The sequence below is a fragment of the Capricornis sumatraensis genome, chromosome 6, assembly GCF_032405125.1.
Source record: "Capricornis sumatraensis isolate serow.1 chromosome 6, serow.2, whole genome shotgun sequence".
Classification (NCBI taxonomy): Eukaryota; Metazoa; Chordata; class Mammalia; order Artiodactyla; family Bovidae; genus Capricornis; species Capricornis sumatraensis.
Genome location: NC_091074.1, coordinates 68,574,885 through 68,601,346, shown reverse-complemented (window position 1 = coordinate 68,601,346; position 26,462 = coordinate 68,574,885). Strand labels below are relative to the sequence as shown.

At 37.6% G+C, this 26,462-nt stretch overlaps 1 protein-coding gene and 1 non-coding gene across 2 annotated transcripts in view; both read left to right on the top strand.

Annotated features, from left to right (window-relative positions):
• The window catches only part of RNF38 (ring finger protein 38), a 62,233-nt gene that overhangs the window by 11,957 nt on the left and 23,814 nt on the right, over positions 1-26,462 (top strand). The window contains exons 2-5 of the mRNA XM_068973686.1: positions 7,243-7,436; positions 18,512-18,725; positions 24,631-24,798; positions 26,045-26,215. Of these exons, the coding sequence (XP_068829787.1) occupies positions 7,330-7,436; positions 18,512-18,725; positions 24,631-24,798; positions 26,045-26,215 (660 nt within the window). The 5' untranslated portion in view covers positions 7,243-7,329. The remainder of the gene's footprint in view (positions 1-7,242; positions 7,437-18,511; positions 18,726-24,630; positions 24,799-26,044; positions 26,216-26,462) is intronic.
• Positions 408-480, top strand: TRNAC-ACA (transfer RNA cysteine (anticodon ACA)). Its single transcript has one exon. It is a non-coding gene; the product is annotated as a tRNA-Cys (tRNA).

The following is a 26,462-nucleotide window of genomic DNA, read 5'->3' as shown; positions in this document are numbered from 1 at the left end:
GTTTTCAGTGCATCTCATTGATTTGCTGAGCATACTTTTCAAATGTAACAATTTCACCAGGATTCAGAAAGCTATCATGGATCAGAGTGGCAGCAGACCACCAAACATTGACCATGACCTTTTTTGGTGCAAGTTTGGCTTTGGGAAGTGCTTTGGAGCTTCTTGGTCCAAGCACTGAGCTGGTTGTGTAAAACCCGCTTTCTGTCACACATCACAGTATGATGAAAAATGATTTGTTGTGGTGGTGTAGAATAAGAGAAGACGACTCTTTCAAACAATATTTTTGATTTTTCAATCAGCTCATGAGGCACCACCCACTTACCAAGGTTTTTCACCTTTTCAGTTTGCTTCAAATGCCAAACAACTGTAGAATGGTTGATGTTGAGTTCTTTGGCAACTTCTCGACTTCCCTGGTGGCTCAGACGGTAAAAGCATCTGCCTACAATGCGGGAGACCCAGGTTCGATCCCTGGGTTGGGAAGATCCACTGGAGAAGGAAATGACAACCCACTCCAGTGTTCTTGCCTGGAAAATCCCATGGACAGAGGAGCCTGGCAGGCTACAGTCCACAGGTCACAGAGTCGGACACGACTGAGCGACTTCACTTCACTTCATGTAGCTGTAAGAGAATCAGCTTCAGTGATCCTCTGAATTGGTCGTTGTCAACTTGCAACTTCCATTGTGCTCGTTATCGTCAGGGCTCTCGTCTCCTTTGCAGAACAAGAACCACCACTGCACTGTGTGTTCGTTAGCAGTTCCTGGGCCAAATGTGTTGATGTTGTGCATTGTCTCTGCTACTTTACGACCCATTTTGAACTTGAATAAGAAAATCACTCCAATTTGCTTTTTGTCTAACATCATTTCCCTAGTCTGAAATAAATATAAACAGCAAGTTACAAGTTATTAGCAAAAAATTTAGAAATATGCCTTAAAATGATATATAACATAACCACATTTATTTAAGAATGTGTCTCAGTATCAAACAGAAAAGTGCAGCGTTGCAATTATTATTGCATCAACTATTAGGTTGATGCAATTCCTTTTGCATCAACCTAATAGTTGACTCCTTGAAACTCCATTCCACTGGCTTTTACCTTCACACTCCATGCTCCTTTCATCAGCTACTCAACATAAAATGTTGGAGCTTCTTAGGGTTTAGCATTGGACCTCTTTTTCACTATATAAATCATTGATATTTTGAGCAATTTGTCACTGCCTGCAACTTCTTTGACATACCATCTATCTGTTATACCAAAAACTCCTGAATTAACATTTCTAATTTGAGCTTCAGTTGTCTGCACAACTCCATGTGGATAATTCAGAGAGATCCCTTGATTTCAGGTTGTTCTTAATAGCTTTTCTGTTTTTGTTGGTTTCATATTTATGCTTCAGATTATTTTATCCTTGTTTATAGCTTCTATGGAAGTAAATACAGCATTTGAACACAGTACATTTACAGCATCAAGATAAATCAGTTTGTGAACCAGTGGTGTTTTGTGTAATTAAAAATTAAGAAAAATCTAGGACTTAGGTTGTTAATGATTATTCAGAAGTTAGCCACACAGGCCTCCCTAAACTCAGGAAGCCACTGCTGGCCTAGTAGTTATGGCCAATGATACAGTAATTTAATATTTTCACACAGTATTTTATCCTCTTCATTATGGTGGGGACCGCATTAGTTATACCACTAGAGTCCCTTTGTAAGCACTCATTGCACTCACAGTCATTCTGTTCTTTGGCCTTTTATGAAAAAAAAAAAAAAAAAAAAACTTGAGCCATATCAGAAGCAAAGTCCTGATTTTTTTTTTAAAAATGTCTGCTGCAGTAACTTTTGAAAACAGAACAGTAAAAGCCTCCCTCTCCCCCATATCTTTAAGTAAAATAAAATTCCAGGAGGATGGAATGGTTTAGAGTGGTTATGAAGTTGGATTTTGTTCTGAAACATTTTGAGCTGAGAACTATCAAAGCTGTACTAAGAAAATTAAAGTCCTGTGTGAATCATGCAAGACAGGACTGTATATAACTTGTGTAGTTCAAAGGCAGTATTTCACTGACTTGTCTTTGGTACATCTTCACTAATAGAAACACATTTTACATAAATTTGAATATGGTTTAAGTCAGGACTTCGGTTTGTGGAGAGTTAAGTGAGAATGTGTAGAGATGATTTTGTAAATCACATTGTGTGGTTCAAATGTAAAGTTATTCATCTCCAGCGTTCCCCCTGCTTATTGTTTACAGAAAGGGAATTGTCTTTGGGTTTATTCTTTATTAGTTGCTTTATGTAGCGTGAGTGTTTCAGTTTTCTAATTGCTTTCACGTCTCTCAGTCTTTTAAGGAACCTCCATACTGTATACTCCATAGTGGCTGTATCAGCTTCCATTCCCACCAACGGTGCAAGAGGGTTCCCCTTTCTCCACAACCTCTTGAGCATTTGTTGTTTATAGACTTTTAAATGATGGCTATCGTCATGTCTTTTATTCTTAATTAATAGAATTCAGTGAGTGTTTTTTCTGCATGCTTGCATGCTAAGTCGCTTCAGTCTTGTCTGACTTTTTGTGACCCCCGTGGACAGTAGTCCACCAGTCTCATCTGTCCATCGGATTCTCCAGGCAAGAATACTGGAATGGGCTGCCATGCCCTCCTCCCAGGGATCTTCCCTACCCAGGGATCTAACCCGCATCTCTTGAGTCTCAAGCATTGGCAGGTGGGTTCTTTACCACTAGCACCACATGCGGAATGAGAAATTTAGTCTTTTGTCAAAAATGTAAGGCAAGTAGAGAAAGTCTGGAAGTTTAAAAGAGGGTTGGAAACGCATAAATCATGCTGTATTTACTTACTTGTGAGTCTGAGATGAATGGTGGTCCTAATTAAGGCCCAGGTGGATAGAGGACCAGGTTTCTGGAGATGTTACCTCTTGATTCTAGCTGCCCCCTTGTTCCCTTGAGAAGGAAGTCCTCAGGGCTCACTAGCAGTTGCTGAAGTTGGAGGCACATTTCAATCACCATTTTAAATCTGAAACTTGGAACCTGGTTCTGCGTTGTGGAAGGTTTCCATTATCTTCCAAAGCTTCCTGATTGAGATATATAAATATATTTTATGTGTGTTTATATATGTACATATGCACGTGTGTTTGTGTGTATTTTTTCCACCATGGCATTGAGCATTTAACAATTTCTGATTTGTTATTTTTGAAACCATGCAATACTTTCTTATGGGTTTTTTTCACTTTTAATAAGAATGTTTGGTTATAGAGATTTGGGGTTAGATAGATGTAATCCTCTACGCATTTTATTAGATACTAAATACTGAGTTAGAGTTTCAAAGAGTACTCAAATTGATAAGGAATATGAAACAACATTGCATGTAATAAACTCTTTAATAATTCCCTGTCCCTAAATATCAATTTGTGGTTTCCTGTTACTTTGACTGAAAAAGTAAGGCTTATTACCATAGTGAATGAGCTCACTTCCATGTTATTTCCTAGTCTTTATCTCTTATACACTGAGAACCTTTTACAACAGAAGGAGAAGGGATGGGAGATTTTCTCAGTCATCTCCATTCTTAAAAGTAATAGCTTTGTTGTAAAATAAGAATATGCTAACACACAACTTGAACGTCACTGAAAATATGATAGCCTAAGTTTTTTAAGGTTATTTTTGTGAATCTGTAGCATTCTCCTCAGTATCAATAACCTCAGATATGCAGATGACATCACCCTTAGGGCAGAAAGCAAAGAGGAATTGAAGAGCCTCTTGATGGAGGTGAAAGAGGAGAGTGAAAAAGCTGGCTTAAAACTCAATATTCAAAAAACTACGATCATGGCACTCAGTCCCATCACTTCATGGTAAATACATAGGGAAACAGTGAAAAGAGTGAGAGACTTTGTTGTCCGTGGGCTCCAAAATCACCATAGATGGTGACTGCAGCCATTAAATTAAAAGACGTTTTGCTCCTTGTAAGCAAAGCTGTGACTAACCTTGACTGCTAATATGCTAATTAGACAGCATATTTAAAAGCAGAAACATTACTTTGCCAACAGAGGTCCGTCTAGTCAAAGCTATGGTTTTTCCAGTAGTCATGTGTGGATGTGAGAGTTGGACTGTGAAGAAAGCTGAGCCCCGAAGAATTGATGCTTTTGAACTGTAGTGTTGAAGAAGACTCTTGAGAGTCCCTTGGACTGCAAGGAGATCCAACCAGTCCATCCTAAAGGAGATCAGTCCTGAATGTTCATTGGAAGGACTGATGTTGAAGCTGAAACTCCAGTACTTTGGCCACCTGATGGGAAGAACTGCCTCGTTTGAAAAGACCCTGATGCTGGGAAAGATGGAAGGCCGGAGGAGAAGGGAACGACAGAGAATGAGATGGTTGGATGGCATCACTGACGCAATGGACATGAGTTTGGGTAAACTCCAGAAGTTGGTGATGGGCAGGGAGGCCTGGTTTGCTGCAGTCCATGGGGTTGCAAAGAGTTAGACACGACTGAGCAACTGAACTGAACTGTGGTTGGGGAAGACTCTTGGGAGTCCCTTGGAGAACAAGGAGATCAAACCAGTCAATCCTAAAGGAAATCCTGAATATTCATTGGAAGGACGGATGGCTGAAGCTGAAATTCCAGTACTTTGGCCACCTGATGCAAAGAGCCAACTCATTAGAAAAACCCTGATGCTGGGAAAGATCGAAGGCAGGAGCAGAAGGGGATAACAGAGGACGAGATGTTGGATGGCATCACCGACTCAATGGACACGAGTTTGAGCGAGTTCTGGGACATGCAACAGTCCACAGGGTCACAAAGAGCCAAACACAACTGAACAACAACATTCTCCTCCATTTGGGCAATGGATTTTTAGAATTCAGAGTTCCATGTCTTAGTTCGCATTAAGCTTTGAGGTACAGGTTATACATATGAGGGATCAGATAGTAAAGAATCTGCCTGCAATGCAGAAGACCCAGATTCAATCCCTGGGTTGGGAAGATCCCCTGGTGGAGAGAATAGCAACCTCCTCCAGTATTCTTGCCTGGAGAATTCCATGGATAGAGGACCCCGGGGGCTACAGTCCGTGGGGTTGCAAAGAGTTGAACACAACTGAGCAACTGACACTTTCACCTTTTACACATATTGAAAGCCAGTGATGATACATCACTAGTATTTTGTACCTTAAAAAGTCAATGTTAATGAAGTCTGTTTTATGAAATTTGGCTATCACTTACTTCTAATATGTGCAGTTCATGTTTGAGTTTGTGAAGTCTTAGTTGTTTTGTCATTTTGTTTTAATCAGAATATCTAAATTTCAATGGTTATTTTTCAATTTTTAGGATTATCAAAACATAGCTTATTAAAATCAGGGGTTAAAACAAGTATACTTTTAATAGCATCATTAAGGATAGGGTTTCCCTGATAGCTCAGTTGGTAAAGAATCCACCTGCAACTCAGGAGACCCCGGTTCAATTCCTGGGTTGGGAAGATCCTCTGGAGAAGGGATAGGCTACCCACTCCAGTATCCTTGGGCTCCCTTGTGTCTTAGCTGGTAAAGAGTTTGCCTGCAATGCGGGAGACCCGAGTTCTATCCCTGAGTTGGGAAGATCCTCTGGAGAAGGGAAAGGCTACCCACCCAGTATTCTGGCCTGGAGAATTCCATATATAGTCCATGGGGTCACAAAGAGTCGGACATGACTGAGCGACTTTCACTTAAGTATAGGAAGAAATAAGGTTAGTGTGGTGAGGAAAATTACAAGAAACTTGTATATGGTTCTGAAAACTACTTCCTATTTTTGTTATAATGACAAATTTGAATTATATAGATTGGAAATGGCATGATTTTGTGAATATGTCAGCTAAATAATTTAGAATGATCCAAAGCAGTTTGCTTCATTCCTATCAGTTTAATTGTTTTATATGCTTTATATCTTAAAATCTAATGTTGTAGTATGTAGCCTCAGGTATTCTTTAGCTAATATTAACATGATATTTGTTCTAGCAGCAGGTGCCAATCAGAAGTGCTCTAGGGACTTCCCTGGTGAGCCAGTGGTTAAACCCCTTCACCTCCAATGCAGGAGGTGTGGTTTTGATCCCTGGTCAGGGAACTAAGATCCCACATCCTCATGGCACAGTTCCCTGCCCCAAAGTGCTCTGATACCCAAATAGAATTTGCATGAGTAGACTGGAGACAGGAGAGGCTCTTATTAGAAAACACATGGCCCTCATCAGACTTTGTTAACTTGCAATTTTGACAGTTTTGGTGAGACTCAATCGGAAGATTGAGTTGTGTGAGGAATCCTGGAGAGTTAATAATTCATTTAAGTTATCCATACCAATTTTGTAGATAGTAAGCAAGAAAGCTTGAGACTATGTTTCAACATTGACAGGTATAAGTTTTGAATTGTCCACCTCTCCCATGATCTACCTGAAATGTCTTTCCCTAAGATACCCTTTTACGATATTTTAGTTAAGAACTGATGAAACAAATCGATTGACTGTTTTTTAATGTTTTAAGTAAATCTTACTTTGTCCACATAATTGCTTTAAAGAATAGATGTAATCACCTTAAACAGTGGGAATAAGGAGGTAGACAAGTGTGATTTAGAATCAAATCACAGGCCTACTTAAATTATACCTTCTCTTAAATGGATCTCTCAGCTGCAAATTAATGTCTAAAAAAGTAACAAGTAACTGATGGGAAGGCATAGTAGAATTTCAGTTAAAATTGGAGTTTCAAAGAGGTGGTCAGGTACCATTTGTTGTTTTTGGTTACTAAGTTCTGTCCAACTCTTTTGTGACCCCACGGACTGTAGCTCGCCAGGTTCCTCTGTCCATGGGATTTCCCAGGCAAGAATACTGGGGTGAGTTGCCATCTCCTTCTCCAGGGGATCTTCTAGACCCAGGGGATCTTCTCAACCCAGGAAACAAACCTGCATCTCCTGCATTGGCAGGTGGCTTCTTTACCACTGAGCCACCTGGGATGCTCAGTCAAGTACAATACAAATTGCGGATTACCCTATCATGTATGTTTGTTCTTACCTGATTGTTTTATGATGAATTTAAATAAAGAATTACGTTTTCATTTGATCTTTCCTTCCTACCCCACCCCTCACATCTTTTAAAAAGATACTTAATTCAAGTTAATAGTGTATCTTTTCCCTCCTTTACACTTGGAGGTAAACGTACTTAAACATCTATGCATGTAAATAGTAATGCAAAAATCCTTTAAAACTCTTATTCTGTTGATTGATTTTGTTGCATTGGCAGAGTGAAGATAGTCCAAGTCCCAAGAGACAGCGCCTCTCTCATTCAGTCTTCGATTATACATCAGCGTCACCAGCTCCCTCACCACCAATGCGACCATGGGAGATGACATCAAATAGGCAGCCCCCTTCAGTTCGACCAAGCCAACATCACTTCTCAGGGGAACGATGCAACACACCTGCACGCAACAGAAGAAGGTGAGTTGGTCATATTACTTACTAAATTTTTGGTCATTGGTAGAGTATTTTTAAACATCAGAAAGCATTTTTTCTGTAGGCATTTTATAAATATATCAACACTTTTGTCTCTGTACACTCGCACACAAACAACATTACAAGTTGTTTGAACTACCACACTACCTCATGAGAATTCATTTAGCTTGGGATTGACAGACGTAGAAATTGTATAATAAGAGGCTAAAGTGATTTACTTAAAATCAATCCATACCATTATATATGAATTCAACTACCTCAAGGTTTAAGACATTTTGTGTGCTGACCTTCAATCCATATTACCAAAAAATACATTTTATAATTTACAGTGGTACTCCAGAATCCCTGTAGATGATGACTGCAGCCATGAAATTAAAAGATGCTTGCTCCTTACAAGAAAAGCTATGACAGACCTAGACAGTGTATTAAAAAGCAGAGACATTATTTTGCCAACAAGTCTGTATAGTCAAAGCTATTGTTTTTCCAGTAGTCATGTATGGATGTGAGAGTTGGACCATAAAGAAGGCTGAGCACCAAAGAATTGATGCTTTTGAATTGTGGTGCTGGAGAATACTAAGGAGAGGCCCTTGGACAGCAAGGGATCAAACCAGTCAATCCTAAAGGAGAAGAGTCCTGAATATTCATTGGAAGGACTGATGCTGAAGCTCCAATACTTAGACCACCTGATGCAAAGAGCCAGCTCATTGGAAAAGACACTGATGCTGGGAAAGATTGAAGGCAGGAGGAGAAGGGGAAAACAGAGAATGAGATGGTTAGATGGCATCACTGACTCAATGAACAACAGTTTGAGCAAATTCCAGGAGATGTTGAAGGATAGGGAAGCCTGTTGTGCTGCAGTCCATGGGGTTACAAAAAGTCGGAACTGAACAGCAACAGCAGTGGAGATATGGAAGTCTTAGGAATGAGCAGTCTCTTCTTCACTCCATTATTATCCATTCCATTCTTAAAAATGAATAACCTCTCTCCACAGATACTCCTTTTGTATTCTCTAAGGCAGCTGTAGCTTCATTAAGTTTCTTTTTAAACTGCGGACCCTGTGATATGAGGCGTGACTGAAGTTTAGTACAACTTTCAGTCCTCTCTTCTGTGTGGGACTTGGCTCTTGCTTTTTCTTCTCCAGGGAATATGTTTCCTGAGCTGCTTCCTGTTAAGTAGTGGCCTGAGGTCATACCTTTCCTCTTCCAAGGAAAGAGAGCATCCTTGAAGTGAGACAGCTGTTTATATTTCCAGGATGTTGATAATCTAAGAAGTACTGATGATCTCAAAGTAGTAAGGTGTTACGGACTGAATATGTTTCCTGAATATCCATAGGCTGACGCCTTAGAGATGGGGCCTCTAAGGAAGTAATTAAGGCTAATTGAAATTATCAGGACAGGTCCTTGATCCAAGAGGATCAGTGTCCTTACAAAACTCCAGGGAGAGAGCTTTCACCAGAAAGCATGCTGGCACCTTGATCTTGGACATTAAGTCTCTAGAACTTGAGAAAATAAATTTCTGTTGTTTAAGCCAGTCTGTGATATGTTGTTAGGGCAGCCTTAGGGCACTTAATTTTGGCTCAGATGGTAAAGAATCTTCCTGTAATGTGGGAGACCCGGGTTTGATCCCTGAATTGTGAAGATCCCCTAGAGTAGGGAATAGCTACCCATTTCAGTATTCTTGCTTGGAGAATTCCATGGACAGAGGAGTCTGACAGGCTATAGTCAATGGGGTTGAAAGAGTCGGACACAATTGAGTGACCAACAGACAGGTAACTTAATACTGAAGAGATCTTAAAAACCCATCATTCGTTGTTCCAGATCAGACAGGATAAACCTGTTCCTGAGGTATATTCTGTGGAGACCAGTAAACTTTCACATTTCTGGTGCATTATTACCAATTAAATGGGAATGTTTAAGTAAAATAATGTTATGCCAACCAGGTAAAATATTTCTTAGCTGTTAAATTAAATAACATGAGGAAATAACGTCTGAGTACCTGCTGTAATATTTCCTATTCTTTTATGGTGAAATGTGCCATACATTCAGGAGAACTTGTAAAACAAGTGTACATTTGAAAAGGATAACACACAAGTGTGCCCTACACTTAGGTTAAAATAGAACATCAAAATCCCTCCTTCCTGGAAGATAAACCCTTTCCTGTGATTTGTTGTAACTCCCTTGGTACATGTTTTAAATAATTCTAAAACACTGTAAATACATTCTAAAAACACAGTTTTGCGTTTTGTTTTGTAAGTGTATTCTTTGTTTACTAAGCAGTCTTTTTTAATGTGGGGAGCAGTAGTTCATTTATTGTGATATAATCTTCCATTGAATTAATGTGCCATAATTTATGTACCCACCTACTGTTGGGTAATAGTTATGCCCAGTTTGGGTAATGAAAAGAGTTCTTTTAGGACCCTTTGTGTACACAACTCCTAGTGTGCATGTGCAAGCATTTCATTAAGATAAAAGCCTAGGAGTACAATTGTAGGTCATCAAATGTGTTCTGGACCAGAAAGGGCATGACAGTATCTGTTGCTGGATGGCAGAAGCTAGTTTTCAGGTTGAAAAGAAACATCAATCTCCATGTTCGTCGAACACGAAGGGGAAATAGGGAGCACTTACCTAGAAAACAAGCTACAAATTCGTTAATGCCCAGCATTGTGTGTTATTTGTTACTTCCTTCTCACTTTAGTACTATACTTATGCTGCTGCTGCTAAGTTGCTTCAGTCGCGTCTTACTCTGTGCGACCCCACAGCTGGCAGCCCAGCAGGCTCCTCCATCCCTGGGATTCTCCAGGCAAGAGTACTGGAGTGGGTTGCCATTTCCTTCTCCAATACATGCATGCTTGCTAAGTTGCTTCAGTCGTGTCCGACTCTGTGCAACCCTATGGACAGCAGGCCACCAGGCTCCTCCATCCATAAGATTCTCCAGGCAAGAATACTGGAGTGGGTTGCCCTTTCCTTCTCCTTAGTACTTACAGGCTAGCTATTAGTTTAACTGTCAGTTTTTCTGCCAAAAGTAGGGTTTATAAGCAGATGCAGTATTCAGCAACAATCTGATATAATTTCAGATACAAAGATGAGCACACTGGGAAGTTAGCAAACATTTGAAGAAAGCCAACAAAGTGAAAAAATGTCTCTGAAACTCAAAAGAAAGAACTTGAAGTAACAGTTAATAAAATAACTAAAACAGTTAAGAAACAAGTGGAAACAGTGTCAGACTTTTATTTTGGGGGGCTCCAAAATCACTGCAGATGGTGACTGCAGCCATGAAATTAAAAGACGCTTACTCCTTGGAAGAAAAGTTATGACCAACCTAGATAGCATATTGAAAAGCAGAGATATTACTTTGCCAACAAAGGTCCATCTAGTCAAGGCTATGGTTTTTCCTGTGGTCATGTATGGATGTGAGAGTTGGACTGTGAAGAAAGCTGAGCACCGAAGAATTGATGGTTTTGAACTGTGTTGTTGGAGAAGACTCCTGCGAGTCCCTTGGACTGCAAGGAGATCCAACCAGTCCATTTTAAGGGAGATCAGTCCTGGGTGTTCTTTGGAAGGAATGATGCTGAAGCTGAAACTCCAGTACTTTGGCCACCTCATGTAAAGAATTGACTCACTGGAAAAGACCCTGATGCTGGGAGGGATTGGGGACAGGAGAAGGGGACAACAGAGAATGAGATGGCTGGATGGCATCACCGACTCGATGGACATGAGTTTGGGTGAACTCTGGGAGTTGGTGATGGATAGGGAGGCCTGGCGTGCTGCGATTCATGGGGTTGCAAAGAGTCGGACACAGCTGAGCGACTGAACTGAACTGAAGTGTAACATGAGAGAAGTATAAGAGATTGTATCCCTAAAAATCAACTGGAAATCTTAGTTGGTAAAATTAAAGAACAGGCAGAAAAAGCATCTTGGTCCCTGGAAGATCAAGTAAAGAGCTTTCCCAGAATGTAATGTGAAAAGGGGAAAATGGAAAAATGGGAAAGAAATTTAAATATATTGACAGTCATCAGTTCTAAATACATCTAATCATATTTTCAGATGGAAACAATAGAAGGGAACAGTTTTTACAGAAATAGTATAAAAATCATTTTCAAGAATTAGAGAATGGGTGTTGAGCAAGATCTTGGTGAAATTCAAGAATGTGCATAAACATTCAGAGAGAAAGAAAGTTGAGCAATAAGAGATCTTCCCTGAATCATAACACCTTGATCAAGAGGGATTTATCCCAGCGTTGCAAGGATTTTTCAAAATTTGCAATTTAGTCTGTGATATACCACATTAACAAATGGAAGAATAAAAACCATATAATCACCTCAGTAGATACAGAGAGACAGCTTTTGATAAAATTTGACACCATTTATGACTTTAAAACTTTTCAGAAGGTAGGCATAGAGGGAACATACCTCAATGTAATAAAGGTCATATATGACAAATTCGCAGCTAATGTCATACTCAACAATGAAAAGCTGAAAGCCTTCCCTCCAAGATCAGGCATAAGACAAAAATGTCCACTCTTGCCACTTTTATTTAGTATGGTTTTGGACATCCTACCCAAAGCAGTTAGATGGAAAAAAGAAATAAAAAGAATCTAAATTGGAAAGGAAGAAATAAAACCATCACTGTTTGCAGGTGATATAATACTATACATAGAAAATCCTAAAGAAGCCACCAGGAAACTAGTTGCTAGAGCTCATCAATGAATTCAGTAAACTTGCAGGATACAGAATTAATATACTGAAATCTGTTGCATTTCTACACATGAGCAACAAACTATCAGAAAGAAATTAAGGAAATAATCTAACTTACCATTGCATCAAAAACAATAAAATATCTAAAAATGAATCTGCCTAAGGAGGTAGAAAATCTTGTACTTGGAAAACTCTTAAGACACTGATGGAAAAAATAGTAGGTGACAAAAACAGATAGAAAGATACACCATGTTCTTGGATTGGAAGTATTAATATTGTTAAAAGGACTGTATTGTGCAAGGCAGTCTACAGATTCAGTGCAATCTCTATCAAAATACCAATGACATTTTTCACAGAACTAGAACAAATAATTTTAGAATTTCTATGGAAACACAAAATACCCAAATAGCCAAAAAAATCTTGAGAAGAAACAACAGAGCTGGAAGAATCAGTTACTCCCTAACTTTCAGATTATATTGCAAAGCTATAAGCATCAAAAAAACATGGTACTGGCATAAAAAGAGAAACATAGATAACTGGAACAGGATAGAAAACCCAGAAATAAACCCGCCTACTATGGTCAATCTATGACCAAGGAGACAATATATAGTGGAGAAAAAAGCCTCTTCGGTGATGTTAAAAATATTGGACAGGTACATGGAAAAAAATGAAATTAGAACATTCCCAAACACCATATAAAGAAATAAACTCAATATGGATTAAAGGCTTAAATGTAAGACCAGATAACTATAACAACTCCTAGAGGAAAACATGGCAAACTCTTTGACATAAATTGCAACAGTACTTTTTTGGACCTGGTTCCTAAAGCAAAGAAAATAAAATCAAAAATAAGCAATTGAGACCTAATCTAACTTAAAAGCTTTTGCACAGCAGAGGAAATCATCAACAAAATGAAAAGACAGCATACTGAATGGGAAAAGGTATATGCAAATAATAGAACTGAAAAGGAGTTAACTGTCATACATATATAAACAGCTCATAACAGAAAAACAATTTGATTTTAAAAATAGGCAGAAGACCTGAATAGATGTATTTCCAGAGAGGAAATGTGATGGGCCACAGGCACCTGGAAAGATACTCAGTATCACTAATCATCAGGTTAATGCAAATTAAAACCACTGTGAGGTAGCATCTCACCCCTGTTAGAACAGCTATTATCAAAAAGAACATAAAAAGCAAATGTGAGCGAGGCTGTGGAAAAAAGAGAACCCTTGCACACTGTTCTTGGGAATGTAAATTCGTGTACCCATTGTGGAAAATAGTATATATGTTTCTCAATGAAACTAAAAATAGAACTACCATATGATCCAGCAGTTCCACTCCTGGGTACACATTTTTAAAAAAGAAAACAAACTAATTCAGAAAGATATGCACCTTGATGTTCATAGTAGCACTGTTTACAATTGCCGAGGTATAGAAACAGCCTAAGTGTCTAACAACAGATGATGGATAAAGAATACGTAGGAGAAGGCAGTGGCAACCCACTCCAGTACTCTTGCCTGGAAAATCCCATGGACGGAGGAGCCTGGTGGGCTGCAGTCCATGGGGTCATGAAGAGTCAAACACAACCGAGCAACTTCACTTTCCACTTCTCATGCATTGGAGAAGGAAATGGCAGCCCACTCCAGTGTTCTTGCCTGGAGAATCCCAGGGACGGAGGAGCCTGGTGGGCTGCCGTCTATGGGGTCGCAGAGAGTCAGACATGACTGAAGTGACTTAGCAGCAGCAGCAGTAGAATACTACTCACCCATATAAAGGCTGAAGTTCTGCCATTTGCAGCAGAATGGATGGACTTGGCATCATGCTAAGTGAAATAAGTCAAGAGAAAGACAAATACTGTATGTTATCACTTATATGTGAAATCTAGAAAGTACAACAAACTAGTGAATATAGCAAAAAACAGATTCACAGATAAAACAAGCTAATGGTTAACCAGTAGGGAGAGGGAAAAAAGGTGAGGACCAATATAGGAATAAGGGATTAAGAGGTACAAACTATTAAGTATAAAATAAGCTACAAGAATATATTGTACAACAGGGGCAACATAGCCAATATTTTTTAATGATTGTAAAGAGAGTATAGCCTTTTAAAATTGTGAGACACTATGTTGTATATTTCTAACTTATATAATATTGTATGGCAACTATACTTCTGATTAAAACAGAAAACCTTTTTGAAAGAATTATTAAAAACTGTATTCTATCTAGGAAGTAGAAGAATAAATGCAGAAAGGATGATTTAATATGATTTGGTTAGGGAAGGAAAAAAGACATTACTAAGTCTGAATAAAAGTCTCTTTAAAAAAAGATTAAAATTTTTTAAAAAAATCTGAACATAAAATGGGGACAGAGCAGAGAGAAGTAAAAATGTGCAATCCAGATTTTTTTTTAAAAATGTATGTGTTTAAAAATATAAGTGTAGTCACTGGAAGAATAAAACTGGCATATATAGCTTCCACACAGTGAAACAGATAAACAGCATATAGTCTAGAAAACTCAATCCAGCAAGGTATGTAAGTGAGCCAGGAGGGAATAGCCTTGTGCTGTTTACAAATGATATGTCTGAAACAAAGTGACAAAGTAGTATCTATCACTGATATAAAAGTCAACTGAGAAATATTTGTCCATCTGTTATCACTGTTTCTTATTTCTAGATTTTTAAATAATTATGGTTACTAAATGTTCTACCACAAAGTCATATATATAACATTTAATTAGAGGAAATTCAGGAAAGATAGGGACCAAAATTGTCAAGGAATTTACATTTCAGCACGAGGACTTGGGTCTTAATTTGTGTGTGTTTTGAGTTTCTGAAATTATGTTTGAGTAGGGAAGTAAGAGCAAGAAGCAACAATGGAATCAAATAATAATAAAAGGGGGCCTTAAAGTTTTTGAACAGGATGAGTGTTTTTCAGGAGATGATCTGGGCATGTATTTTGTATTTTGATTTTAAAGTGCACATTTTTTCACATCATAATATCCACATTGATGATATGAAGTGAAGTGTTAGTTGCTCAGTCGTGTCCGACTCTTTTCAAGCCCATGGACGGTGGCCTGCCAGGCTCCTCTGTCCATGGAATTCTCCAGGCAAGAATACTGGAATGGGTTGCCATTCCCTTCTCCAGGGAATCTTCTTGACTCAAGGATTGAACCCGTCTCCCACATTACAGGGAAATTCTTTACCACCTGAGCCACCAGGGAAGCCTGTAGCATAGTCTAATTGGCAGCTCTCTCCCTCTTTTTAGTGATACATTAAACGGTCCTTTAAAATAGTTGTACAGATACAGATATGTGCATATATGTAGATAAATTTTCTTGTTCTTTTCTCTTAGAGAGGCTAGAAACAGTCTAGCAGTCAGCACACTTAGCTTTTAAATACCATTCTACAGTTAAAGGAACCAGGACTCTTTGGAGTCTCTTTTGGAGAACTGGCTAATTCCAGAGTCAGTGTAGGGAAAATACTAGATGAGCCTAGAGCATATTGTGGTCCATATATTAAGGAAGTGCTCAAAAGCATAAAGACAATAGTAGAAGGTCACAGGAGCCCAAATGCTCCCATTGAACAGAGTTAAAATAATTTGAACAACAAAATAAAATGACTGTGGATTATCACCTAAAGAATAAAATAAATGTCCATTAGCCCCTACTCATAAATAACTAAGTGAGAGAGAAGGAGCAACTCTTCTTTATAGAATTGCAGTTGATTTATATGGAAGAAATGAAGGGAGTAGAAAATCACCATTAGAATATCATAATAGAGTGATTGCTGAAGATCCATTCATGCAATTTAAAGTTATATGCAAACTTTTAGCAAAAGCAGAATATTTGCATGAATCAGAGTATCTCCCCAAGAAAATAAAATCTATCACTGCTTCCATTTTCCCCTTCTGTTTGTTTGCCATGAAGTGATGGGACTGGATGCCATGATCTTAGTTTTTTTATTGTTGAGTTTCAAGCCAGCCATTTTACTCTCCTCTTTTACCTTCATCAAGAGGCTTTTCAGTTCCTTTTCACTTGTTGCTATTAGAGTGGTATCATCTGCATATCTAAGGTTGTTGATATTTCTCCTGGCAACCAACTCCATGGACCGTAAGAAAATAGTGTCTTGGCAGAAACCTGTTTAGCCAAGTGATTGGTAATACATACGTAAGCATGCGTGATGCATATCAGTGTCATGGGGCCCTTTATACAGTGCACTGAAAAGGGCCTGTCCACCCTGTGCTATCCTTTCCAGTAATACATAAGCCATGCAAGTCATGAGAAAACATCAGACAAGCCTGGATTAAAGGGCATTCTGCAGAGTTAAGTGTGTCTTCAGAGGTATCAAGGTCATGGAAGACTGAGCTGCGTGGATTGGAGAAGACTAAAGAAGCATGACCACTCTGCAGTAATGGGATCCTGTATCGGATTCTGAAACAGTGAGGGAACATTGTTAGAAAACTTGGGTGAAATCTGAATACATTCTGTTGTTTAATAGTATGATACCAAGGTTCATTTCTTAATTTTGATAATTGTTTTTTCTAATGGAAGATATTAACATGAGGGAAAGCTGTAAGGGTTATGCAAAGACTATATGAAAAGTATCTCAAAATAAAACATTAAAGTAAATTCTAAGGTAGATGGCACCTGAAAATCAATGAAATATAGTTTGTCGGTTTTGAAGCAGAAATGCAAAAAAGTTATGCTGAACATAAAGATAGAGGAAGCAATGAATGGAGCAGGAACCTTGAGGGTTAGTATTAAGAGCACTGGAGAAATTGACATTACAAAAGTGTCCCTTGTTCTTTTTAAGATTGGGCAATTGAGAGAAAGAAGAAACAGATTTAGAGGTGCAGAGTGCAACAATTAAGGGAAAAGTGACCTGTCCTCAGTAAAGACTGCTGGGATGGCTGTGTGCAGCTGTGTCTAGAAGGGGGCTGTTTTGCCTCTTGTGCCTGACGTGGAGTACATTTTTATTGAGGCCTGCTGTTGTTTCAAATTGCTACCCATGCTGAGCCCTTATAAAAAGCAGTGGAGCTGAATTGTGGAATTAAGGGATGTGGAAAATAGAAGTCTACTTATGATAACAACTGTTATTTGTGTTTAACTATGTAGATGACAAGTGCATAGAGAGTGAAAGTGATTTCTTTCAGTAGCCAGTTCAATTCAGTCACTCAGTTGTGTCCGACTCTTTGCGACCCCATGAATCACAGCACGCCAGTCCTCCCTGTCCATCACCAACTCCCGGAGTTCACTCAAACTCATGTCCATTGAGTCGGTGATGCCATCCAGCCATCTCATCCTCTGTCGTCCCCTTCTCCTCCTGACCCCAATCCCTCCCAGCATCAGGGTCTTTTCCAGTGAGTCAGCTCTTCGCATGAGGTGGCCAAAGTATTGGAGTTTCAGCTTCAGCATCAGTCCTTCCAATGAACACCCAGGACTGATCTCCTTTAGGATGGACTGGTTGGATCTCCTTGCAGTCTAAGGGCCTCTCAAGAGTCTTCTCCAACACCATGGTTCAAAAGCATCATTCTTCAGTGCTCAGCTTTCTTCACAGTCCATGACCACTGGAAAAACCATAGCCTTGACTAGACGGACCTTTGTTGTCAAAGTAATGTCTCTGCTTTTCAATACGCTATCTAGGTTGGTCATAACTTTCCTTCCAAGGAGTAAGGGTCTTTTAATTTCATGGCTGCAGTCACCATCTACAGTGATTTTTGAGCCCCCCCCCAAATAAAGTCTGACACTGTAGCCAAATTCTATCTAAAAATTCTGTATATCACTAGAGTATTTATGCTGAAACCATCTCACAGTCATTTTCATTCTCAGTATTTATTGTTACTCAGTTATTTGCAATTGTAAATAGATTAAATGTTTTTTAGTTATTACTCATTTTTTTAAATTGTCATTTTGGGCATGTGGGAACTGTGTTTTCTATATGCCTTAGCCAGTAGACAAATATAAAATGCCCATTAGGCATAATGGGATTACTGCCAAGATATATGCAGATTAAAATTTGTTTTATAATGTTTATAAAATAAAAGAAACAAATAGTAGGTTAAATCATAAGAACTTACTGATATTTGTCTATAAAAAGGGCAGTTTTATACAATTAAACCCCCACCCCCAAAATGACAGTGATTGGCTGTTGATTTCTAAATAACTCTCAGAGCCGATTATCAATTTTGTTTTCTTCTGTTATTTTTTTAAAAAACATGCATTCTATTTTGTGTTTAGAGCTGGTGATGAAACAGCAATTCTTTAATACTATACTGCTAATGGATTACAAAGAGAGACAGTGCAGAATCCTGATGGATCACAGCAGTAAACATTATAACAACCTCTTTGACATTTTTACTATATTACAGTCCTCCTGTCAGGCGTCAGAGAGGAAGAAGGGATCGTCAGTCTCGACTTAATTCCATTAGTCAAGATGAAAATTATCACCATCTCCCTTATGCACAGCAGCAAGCAATAGAAGAACCTCGAGCCTTCCACCCTCCGAATGTATCTCCCCGTCTGTTACACCCTGCTGCTCATCCACCCCAGCAGAATGCAGTAATGGTTGACATACATGATCAGGTATAGTAACAGAATATCCAGGAAATACAGATGCTCAAAGTTGGTAGCAGTTTATTTAGGTTGATTGTTTTTTGTTGTAGATTACTTTTACCTGAAAGGAAATAGTTTTACCTAAAATGAATCTATTTTGGATAAGTTCATCATTCTTCATTGAAGATTAAAATTTAAATTCTACACAGCTTCCTTAATGTTGAACTTAAAAAAAATTAAGATCAGGGTTATAAAAGCTCAGAATGATTCATTGTAATAATTGATTTGAAATGACTGATAGAGAATTTAATAGCAATGTCAGTCAGTCAGCTAGTGGTTTAAGGACATACTCCTGTTTTCTGCTTCCTTCCAGTTTCTTCTAGAGTAATCCAGTAGGCAAGACAGTTGGGTGCAGCTTTGCTTACAAGTGTTCCTAGGTCTCCACTGAGATGACAAGTACTGAGCTTTCTTTCCCTTTGTTCCTGCCAGAAACTGAGGAACTAACTGAGAAGAGGGTTTGCCAGACCAAAAATTGACCAAAATTGTATGATTTTCTGAGGTCAGAGATACAAATCTAGACATATTCTTACAAAGTTCCCGGATTTTAAGGGTTAGGAAAAAAAATCTTCCAAGTTTATAGACAGCAGAAATTACAATGGAAAGAAACTCAGACTAGCATTCAGTTTTTCTTTTCTTAAAAAAATTACAGCACTGGAAGATAAAAAACAATGAAACTACCATATAGTGACAATTGAAAGAAAATATGATCTTGCACATACTGTGTAAAAGAAACCAGTCACAGAAAGCCCCAGTTTGTATAATTTCTTTTATATGAAATGTCTAAATTAGGCAAATCCATAGAAACAAAGAATGAAGTGATTGCTTATCATTAGTAGAATAATAGGATAAATTATGATACCTTCATGCCATGGACTATAACTATTAGAAAGAATTACTTAGAATTATGCCAGGAATACCTACACACTATTGCTGAGCAAGAAAAGCAAAATTGAATTAAGTGTTACGTTCAGTTTTGTAAAACATAACAATTAAATATTTGTATACATAGGACACTGAACATAGAGGAAAATATGGAGAAAATATGGAGAAAGATACACTAGGGTTGGGGGGTTGGTAAGTAAAGAAGTATAGGGAAAGAGAAGGTAGGTAGAGGTGGAATCAAAGAAGGAAAAGGTGAAGTCTTCAGAAGAGGTGGTATCTCATTTGTGTCATATTGCCGGAGTCGGTCATGCTCAGTTGTGTCAGTCATGTCCAACTCTTTGTGACCCTTTGAACTGTAGCCCACCAGGCTTTTCTGTCCATGGAATTTTCCTGGCAAGAATACTGGAGTGGGTTGCCATGCCATCCTCCAAGGGATCTTCCTACCCAGGGATCAAACCTGTTTCCAGCATTGCAGGTGGATTGTTTACTGTCTGAGCCTTCATCTGTATAACGTATACCACAAAGCTTGATGCAAACTAAGACACGGAATGCTGAGCCACCAGGGAAGCCCCTGAGTCTACGTATTGAAATAGTTGCATGTGTAAATACTGGAAGAATGCAAGATACAGAAAACCTGAACAGACCAACAGCTATGGAAGAAATTGAAGGCATAATTAAAAACCTGTTTATAGACTACATCTGAATTCTCATTTCTATAAAGAACTGAAAGTTCCAGTTTAAACTGTCCTAAATCATAGCCACAGGTAGAAATTTTCCAAGTATATTATGTGAAGCTCCTTAATAATAAAACCTCATAGACAGTACAGGAAATGAAACCTTTCAACTACTTTCCCTCTTAAGTATAGATGCAGATGTTTAAATAATAAATGATAGCTAGTGTTATAGTAAAGTAGTCTATCCTGATGGTGCAGGATAAATGCAACATTAGGAAATCTTCAATATAAAGGGAAAATGTTTTATTTTGTTAATAGATGCAAAGATATAAAATTTTGCCATCATATCCAATAAAAGATCTTAAAATGAAAAAAGGGAACTTTATTTTCTAGAGCTGTCAGTCAGGATTATTGAGAGCATTCCCCCTGATTAAGGACAAACACCATCTCCCAGAGTTTCCTCAGTTTCATGTCCATTGAGTTAATGATGCCATCCAACCATCTCATCCTCTGTTACCCCTTCTGCCTTCAGTCTTTCCCAGCATCAGGGTCTTTTCCAGTGGGTCAGGTCTTCATATCAGGTGGCCAAAGTGTTGGAGCTTCAGCTTCAGCAGAATAAGAGTAACTGGCACCAGATGTAATTTGCAGTCAAATTCACATCAACTGTAAAGTTAGTCAAAGTATTTGGGACTGCAGGTGCCTAGAAGACATGCATGTTCTCTTTGGAGGATGAAATCTTCCTTCTAGTTTTCAAAGAATTTCCTCAACTAAATTTTCAAGGACAGTAAACATTAAACAAAGTTAACCAAATACATGAGGAAATAAAGACTATAAATGAAAACCAATAGAAATAGATCCACAGTGAGTTCACGTAACATTTCAAGCAACATAAGTAACGGTAAAACTTAAGAGTGCTTTCTTGCTGGTACCTGGACTAAGCCAGGGTGATGACTATCACTGCATCTATTCAGTATCCTGGAATCTAAGCCAGGACTGGGGGCTTCCTAGGTGGCTCAGTGGTAAGAGTCCGCCTGCAATCGCAGGTTCGATCCCTGGGTGGGGAAGATACCCTAGAGGAAGGGAATGGCAGCCCATTCCAGTATTCTTGCCTGGGAAATCCCATGGACAGAGAAGCCTGGCAGGCTACAGTCCATGGGGTTGTGAAAGAGTCAGACCTGACTAAACAACAACAGGCCAGGACTGACGTTATAGGGTAAGAATAAGAAAAGAGCAAATAGCGTCATAAGTAATTGCAGATGAGATAATCATACAGGTAGAAAATCCCAAATTATTAAAGCAACAATACAGCAAATCAGTTGTATTTCTTTATACTAGTCAGCATAATTAAACCATATATATACTTACACTAAACAACTCAGTTTTTTCAACATATAAGCTGGGGCACTGAGGGTAAGGAGAAGAGATGAAAGTGGCAATTATAAATTTAAAGAGACGTTCTCTTTGTTTGTAATATGTAAACTATTCTTGGATACTGATTGAGAAAAAGTAAAAAAAAGTTAAGTCATGTATAACTTTGATTATACAATTGAAGTTTTGAACACTGACTTCATTTTTTTTTTTTAAGGAACTTTCGTTAAGATATGTTGACATTGGCTGTGGTGGTTATTTTAAGTGTTGTCTTTTAGAAATAAGTACTGAAGTATTTGTGAAGCAATAGGTTCATAAAATTCAATAAAGTATAGAAAGGGAGGAGTTGATAGGATATATGGTCTTGTGGTTTTGGAGACTATGTGATAGATACAGGGGTTCATTATACTATATGCATAGTACATATATATGTATAGTACATTATACTATACATACATTGAGCATGTTTGAAATTCTCCATATCAAATATGCAAATAAGAAAGTACAACTGAAATCAGAATAACATGAAGGAAGTTAAGAGTCTTAACAAAAGATGTTCGAGTCCTTTTTGATTACAAAACTGTCTAAATAGATATTTGGCTTGAAAGATCCAAACTTGTAAAAACTGTCTGCTTTCAGAACTCACATACATAGAATTAGTATATTCCAAGTAAATTTCCAGTAAGCTTTTGGTGTAACCTGAGAAACTGATTCTGCTATTTCTACAGCACTTTAAAGGACCAGGGATTATCTAGAGCAGGTAAAAGCAAACTACTGCTGGCTGTTTTTTTGTAGAGTTCTGTTGGAATACAGCTATGCTTGTTTGCTCATCTGTCATTTGTGGGTGCTTTGTGCGGGGACCAGGATGGCCCACAAACTTAAAATACTTACTTTTCTGGCCCTCAGTGAAATAGCTGGCCAACTGACACTTTGGTCTTGGGTCTCTGAGGCCAGGTGGTTCTCAAAGTATGTCTTGAATTAGCTGATCAGCAGCAGCAGCACCTGGACATTTATTAAAAATGCAGATTCTCAAACTATACACTAGACTTATCAGGTGTGGGACCCAACAGTGTGTTTTAAGCCAATTAAGAGAACTTTTGGTGTATAATTCTGAAGTAAAGCAAGTTGGGCAGAGTAGCTCTTCCAATTATTAGGATTAATTATAAAGCTGTATGAAGGCATTTTTGCGAGAATAATTAACCAGTTTGGTTTGGAAATAGGTAACCTATCAGCAGTATAACAAAGCCTCCAAACTTACAAAAGAATTTTGAGTAATAAATTTAGTAAGTGGTATTATTTATGAAGAAACCTAATTTCTTGGAGGTATAGTACTATAGTAGTGATCATGTAGTGACATGATATTTTAACAAAAAGCCTGAATATAAAATTGTTCTTTGTAAAATAACATTTAATACAGTTAATATAAATTAGGATTCCAGTGGATTTTGAAACTGAGTAAAATTATTTGAGGTTATTTACATAAGAATAAATGTATAAAAATGGCCCAAAAATAAAATGAGAAGAAAGTATGATAATGAGAAGAACTTGTCTTACTAAATACTGACTTTTCTAGTAAGAGACTATAATTGAGACAACACAAATTTGGCACAAAATAGATCTAGGTATGTTTGGGAAGTTACTGAATAGAAAGAAAGAGGTAGTTCAGTTTAGAGGAAAGGGGAGTGTTGATTTACCATTAAATAAAAGATTTATCAAAAGAGAGATCATAGACTGAGAAAATATTGCATGTATCTCTAAGTAAAGAGCCAAACTATAAGTTAATGTGAATGGACAGCCTTGTAGAAAGTGGGCAGTGAACAAAGGATATAGATTATTTACATAAAAGGAAATCTAGATGATAATAAGCATATTAAAAGATGTTCAACCTCTCTAATCTGAGAAATAAAAATTTAAACCGGGTAGATACTGGTTTTTCCCCCTTCCCCCATTGTAGTATTTGTATAACAAGCAAGCATGCTTGTTATGCAAATATTGTACATCTGCCTTGAGTGGAGGTGCTGAGAGTCTTGTTACTACCATTGGGATTGTGATTTAATCCATCCAGACTTTTGCTAAAGTTTAAAATATATTTACCCCTTTACCCAGTAATCCCTGTGAAATAAATGAAACTAATGTGTAAGGATATATGTTCAGTGATGTTTTTTATGGTTGTTTTCGGTATTGGTAAAAGGTGAATACAACTTAAAGTCCTTTATGAATGATAGGATTGTGTTAAAATGATGACTGTATTTGAAATATCTTGTTAGTGTCAAAAAGAATGCATTGGCCTTAATTTCTTTAAAGAGATATCTACAATATTAATTGGAAAAAGTAAGTTGCAAGGTAATATCTCATTTCTGTTAAGAACAAAAACAAGCATGACAGTGGTTCATGCTTATGTTTATATGCTCATGGAGAATGATACAGGAGGATGCATTTTTAAATGTTGTTTGCTTCCAGACAGGATGGGAATAAAACTAACCAGGGGAGAAGGGAATTATTTAATTTTTTAAAATGCTACTTAACATTTCACTAGTTGCAATTAAACAAATGGTTTTTTCCCTCCTGTTGAATGTGAGCAGGTTATTAGAAGACATGTTTCTTTTTTCCAGATTTCCTCCTCAGAAAAGTTTTCTGCTCTGTAGAGCAGGCTTGAAGAGTTAATATAGCAGTTCATTATCTCCTGGACTTTTCAAGTTTTTTTGAGCGAAGAGTCAGGCCCAGTTCAGTGGATATCATATACTGCTCTTGAAACAGTTTTTCTCTACAGTAACAAGAATATTTTGGTTGAAACTGTTGCAGAAGTACATTGTGAACAATCTGTGCAGTTAAGAGTAGAATCAATAAATGCCCAGATTTTAATTTTTAATAATTGATGTTTTATCCAAACTGTTAAAAGTTTATCCAAACTCACACTCAAGTCTTTCTGTTCTGTTTCTCTCTTCTAATAGCTCCATCAGGGCACTGTCCCTGTTTCTTACACAGTAACAACAGTGGCACCACATGGGATTCCCCTCTGCACAGGCCAGCACATCCCTGCTTGCAGTACACAACAGGTCCCAGGATGCTCTGTGGTTTTCAGTGGACAGCACCTCCCTGTCTGTAGTGTGCCTCCTCCAGTAAGTCTGTGCAGTGCTTCTATAGAGTGGCTAAATATGTTATATCAACAAAACACAAGAAACTTGGAGCTTTTCACTTTCAAGTAAAAAAATGCAATTTTATTGCAACAGTGATCTCAGTTGCACCTGTACAGTAACAGTTCAGTAGAATTAGCTTTAAAACTTGGTATGTTTTTACATTGATTAAATTACACATATTTTAACATTCTTTGAAGGTCAAAGCATGTTCCTTCACATGTCTGCACTGTTTATAATTAAACCTTAATAAAGATTGTCCTTCAGGTTTTAACTTAGGATATTGAACTGATTAGTAATAAAGTCTCAGAGAATTTGGTGATCAACATCAGTAGTCTCAGCACTTGCTGGGTTTTTAATAGGCACTTTGAGTTGCTTAGACTTACTTATTCCATACTATAGGGAGCCTGTGATGAAAATAGTACCCTCATTTTCTAAATGATGAAATTGAAAATGGTGTGCTTAATATCATAGAAGCAATTAGCATGAGAAAACAAGAGTTCATACTCAATTCTTTGCCTCTTATAAGCTTATACTTTATCCTTTACCAGCCCCTAGTTCAGCCCTCTTATTTGAAAAATAGGTTGCTGAAAACCAAAGAATTTAAATGACTTGTTAAGGTCAATAAAGTCTTCAAAGTAAAGCACTTTGCTAAATCTTAATATAATCCTAATAATCTTGTCTGAATTTGGGATTAAAACAAACACATACATACAAATACTAACACCAATTTAATAGATTAATTTACCCATGCATGGTTTCTCGTTAATAGATTATAGAACCAGTGTGCTAAATTAGCAAACTAAAATATTGAGAGATCATAAAGCATTTAGTTGTGAATTGCACTCTTAGAAATAAAAAAATCTACAAGATTGAAAAGGACAGCTTCTTGGAAAGTAGTAATGTCTGCTACATTTTAAGCCAAGTGGGAAGAGATTCCTTCTCTGGCACTTTCCCTTTATTTTCTTAGGTATTACAAAAGCTTAAGTAAAAGAGAAGTGTTTTGACTGATTTGTAAGAGCTACGTAAAATCCAGAATAATTACTAGTTACCATTTATTTTACTAATAAATGCAAAAATGCACAAGTATCTCATTGTTACTATAGGTTATTAAGACATTTTTATGATTCTGGGAGGACTGTGGCAGTAACATTTCGATCTGATTGTATAGTATTTTTTAAAATTACTATATTCTGATACTCTCAACAAAAAATAATGATTTCTTTTACAGATGCTTCAAGCATGTTCTGTTCAGCACTTACCAGTACCGTATGCTGCGTTTCCACCCCTTATTTCCAGTGATCCGTTTATTTTACATCCTCCCCATCTTTCTCCTCATCATCCTCCTCATTTGCCACCTCCAAGCCAGTTTGTCCCTTTCCAAACACAGCAGTCACGATCGGTACGTATCTTTTTTGTCTTTTAACTTTTACAGAATGTTTAGACATAAAAGACAGATTAATTTAATAGATGTTTAAGTTATCATTTAAAAATTGTAACTATGACACTTTCCTGGTTCTTAAAAGAACTAAGAATCCCCACACATAGAAATATATATAAGCAATAATTGTACCTACAGTTACTTGGTTTATTAAGTTTTTCTAGTTATTTTATATGAAACTTGTCTAATCAAATTTATTCTTTTGTAT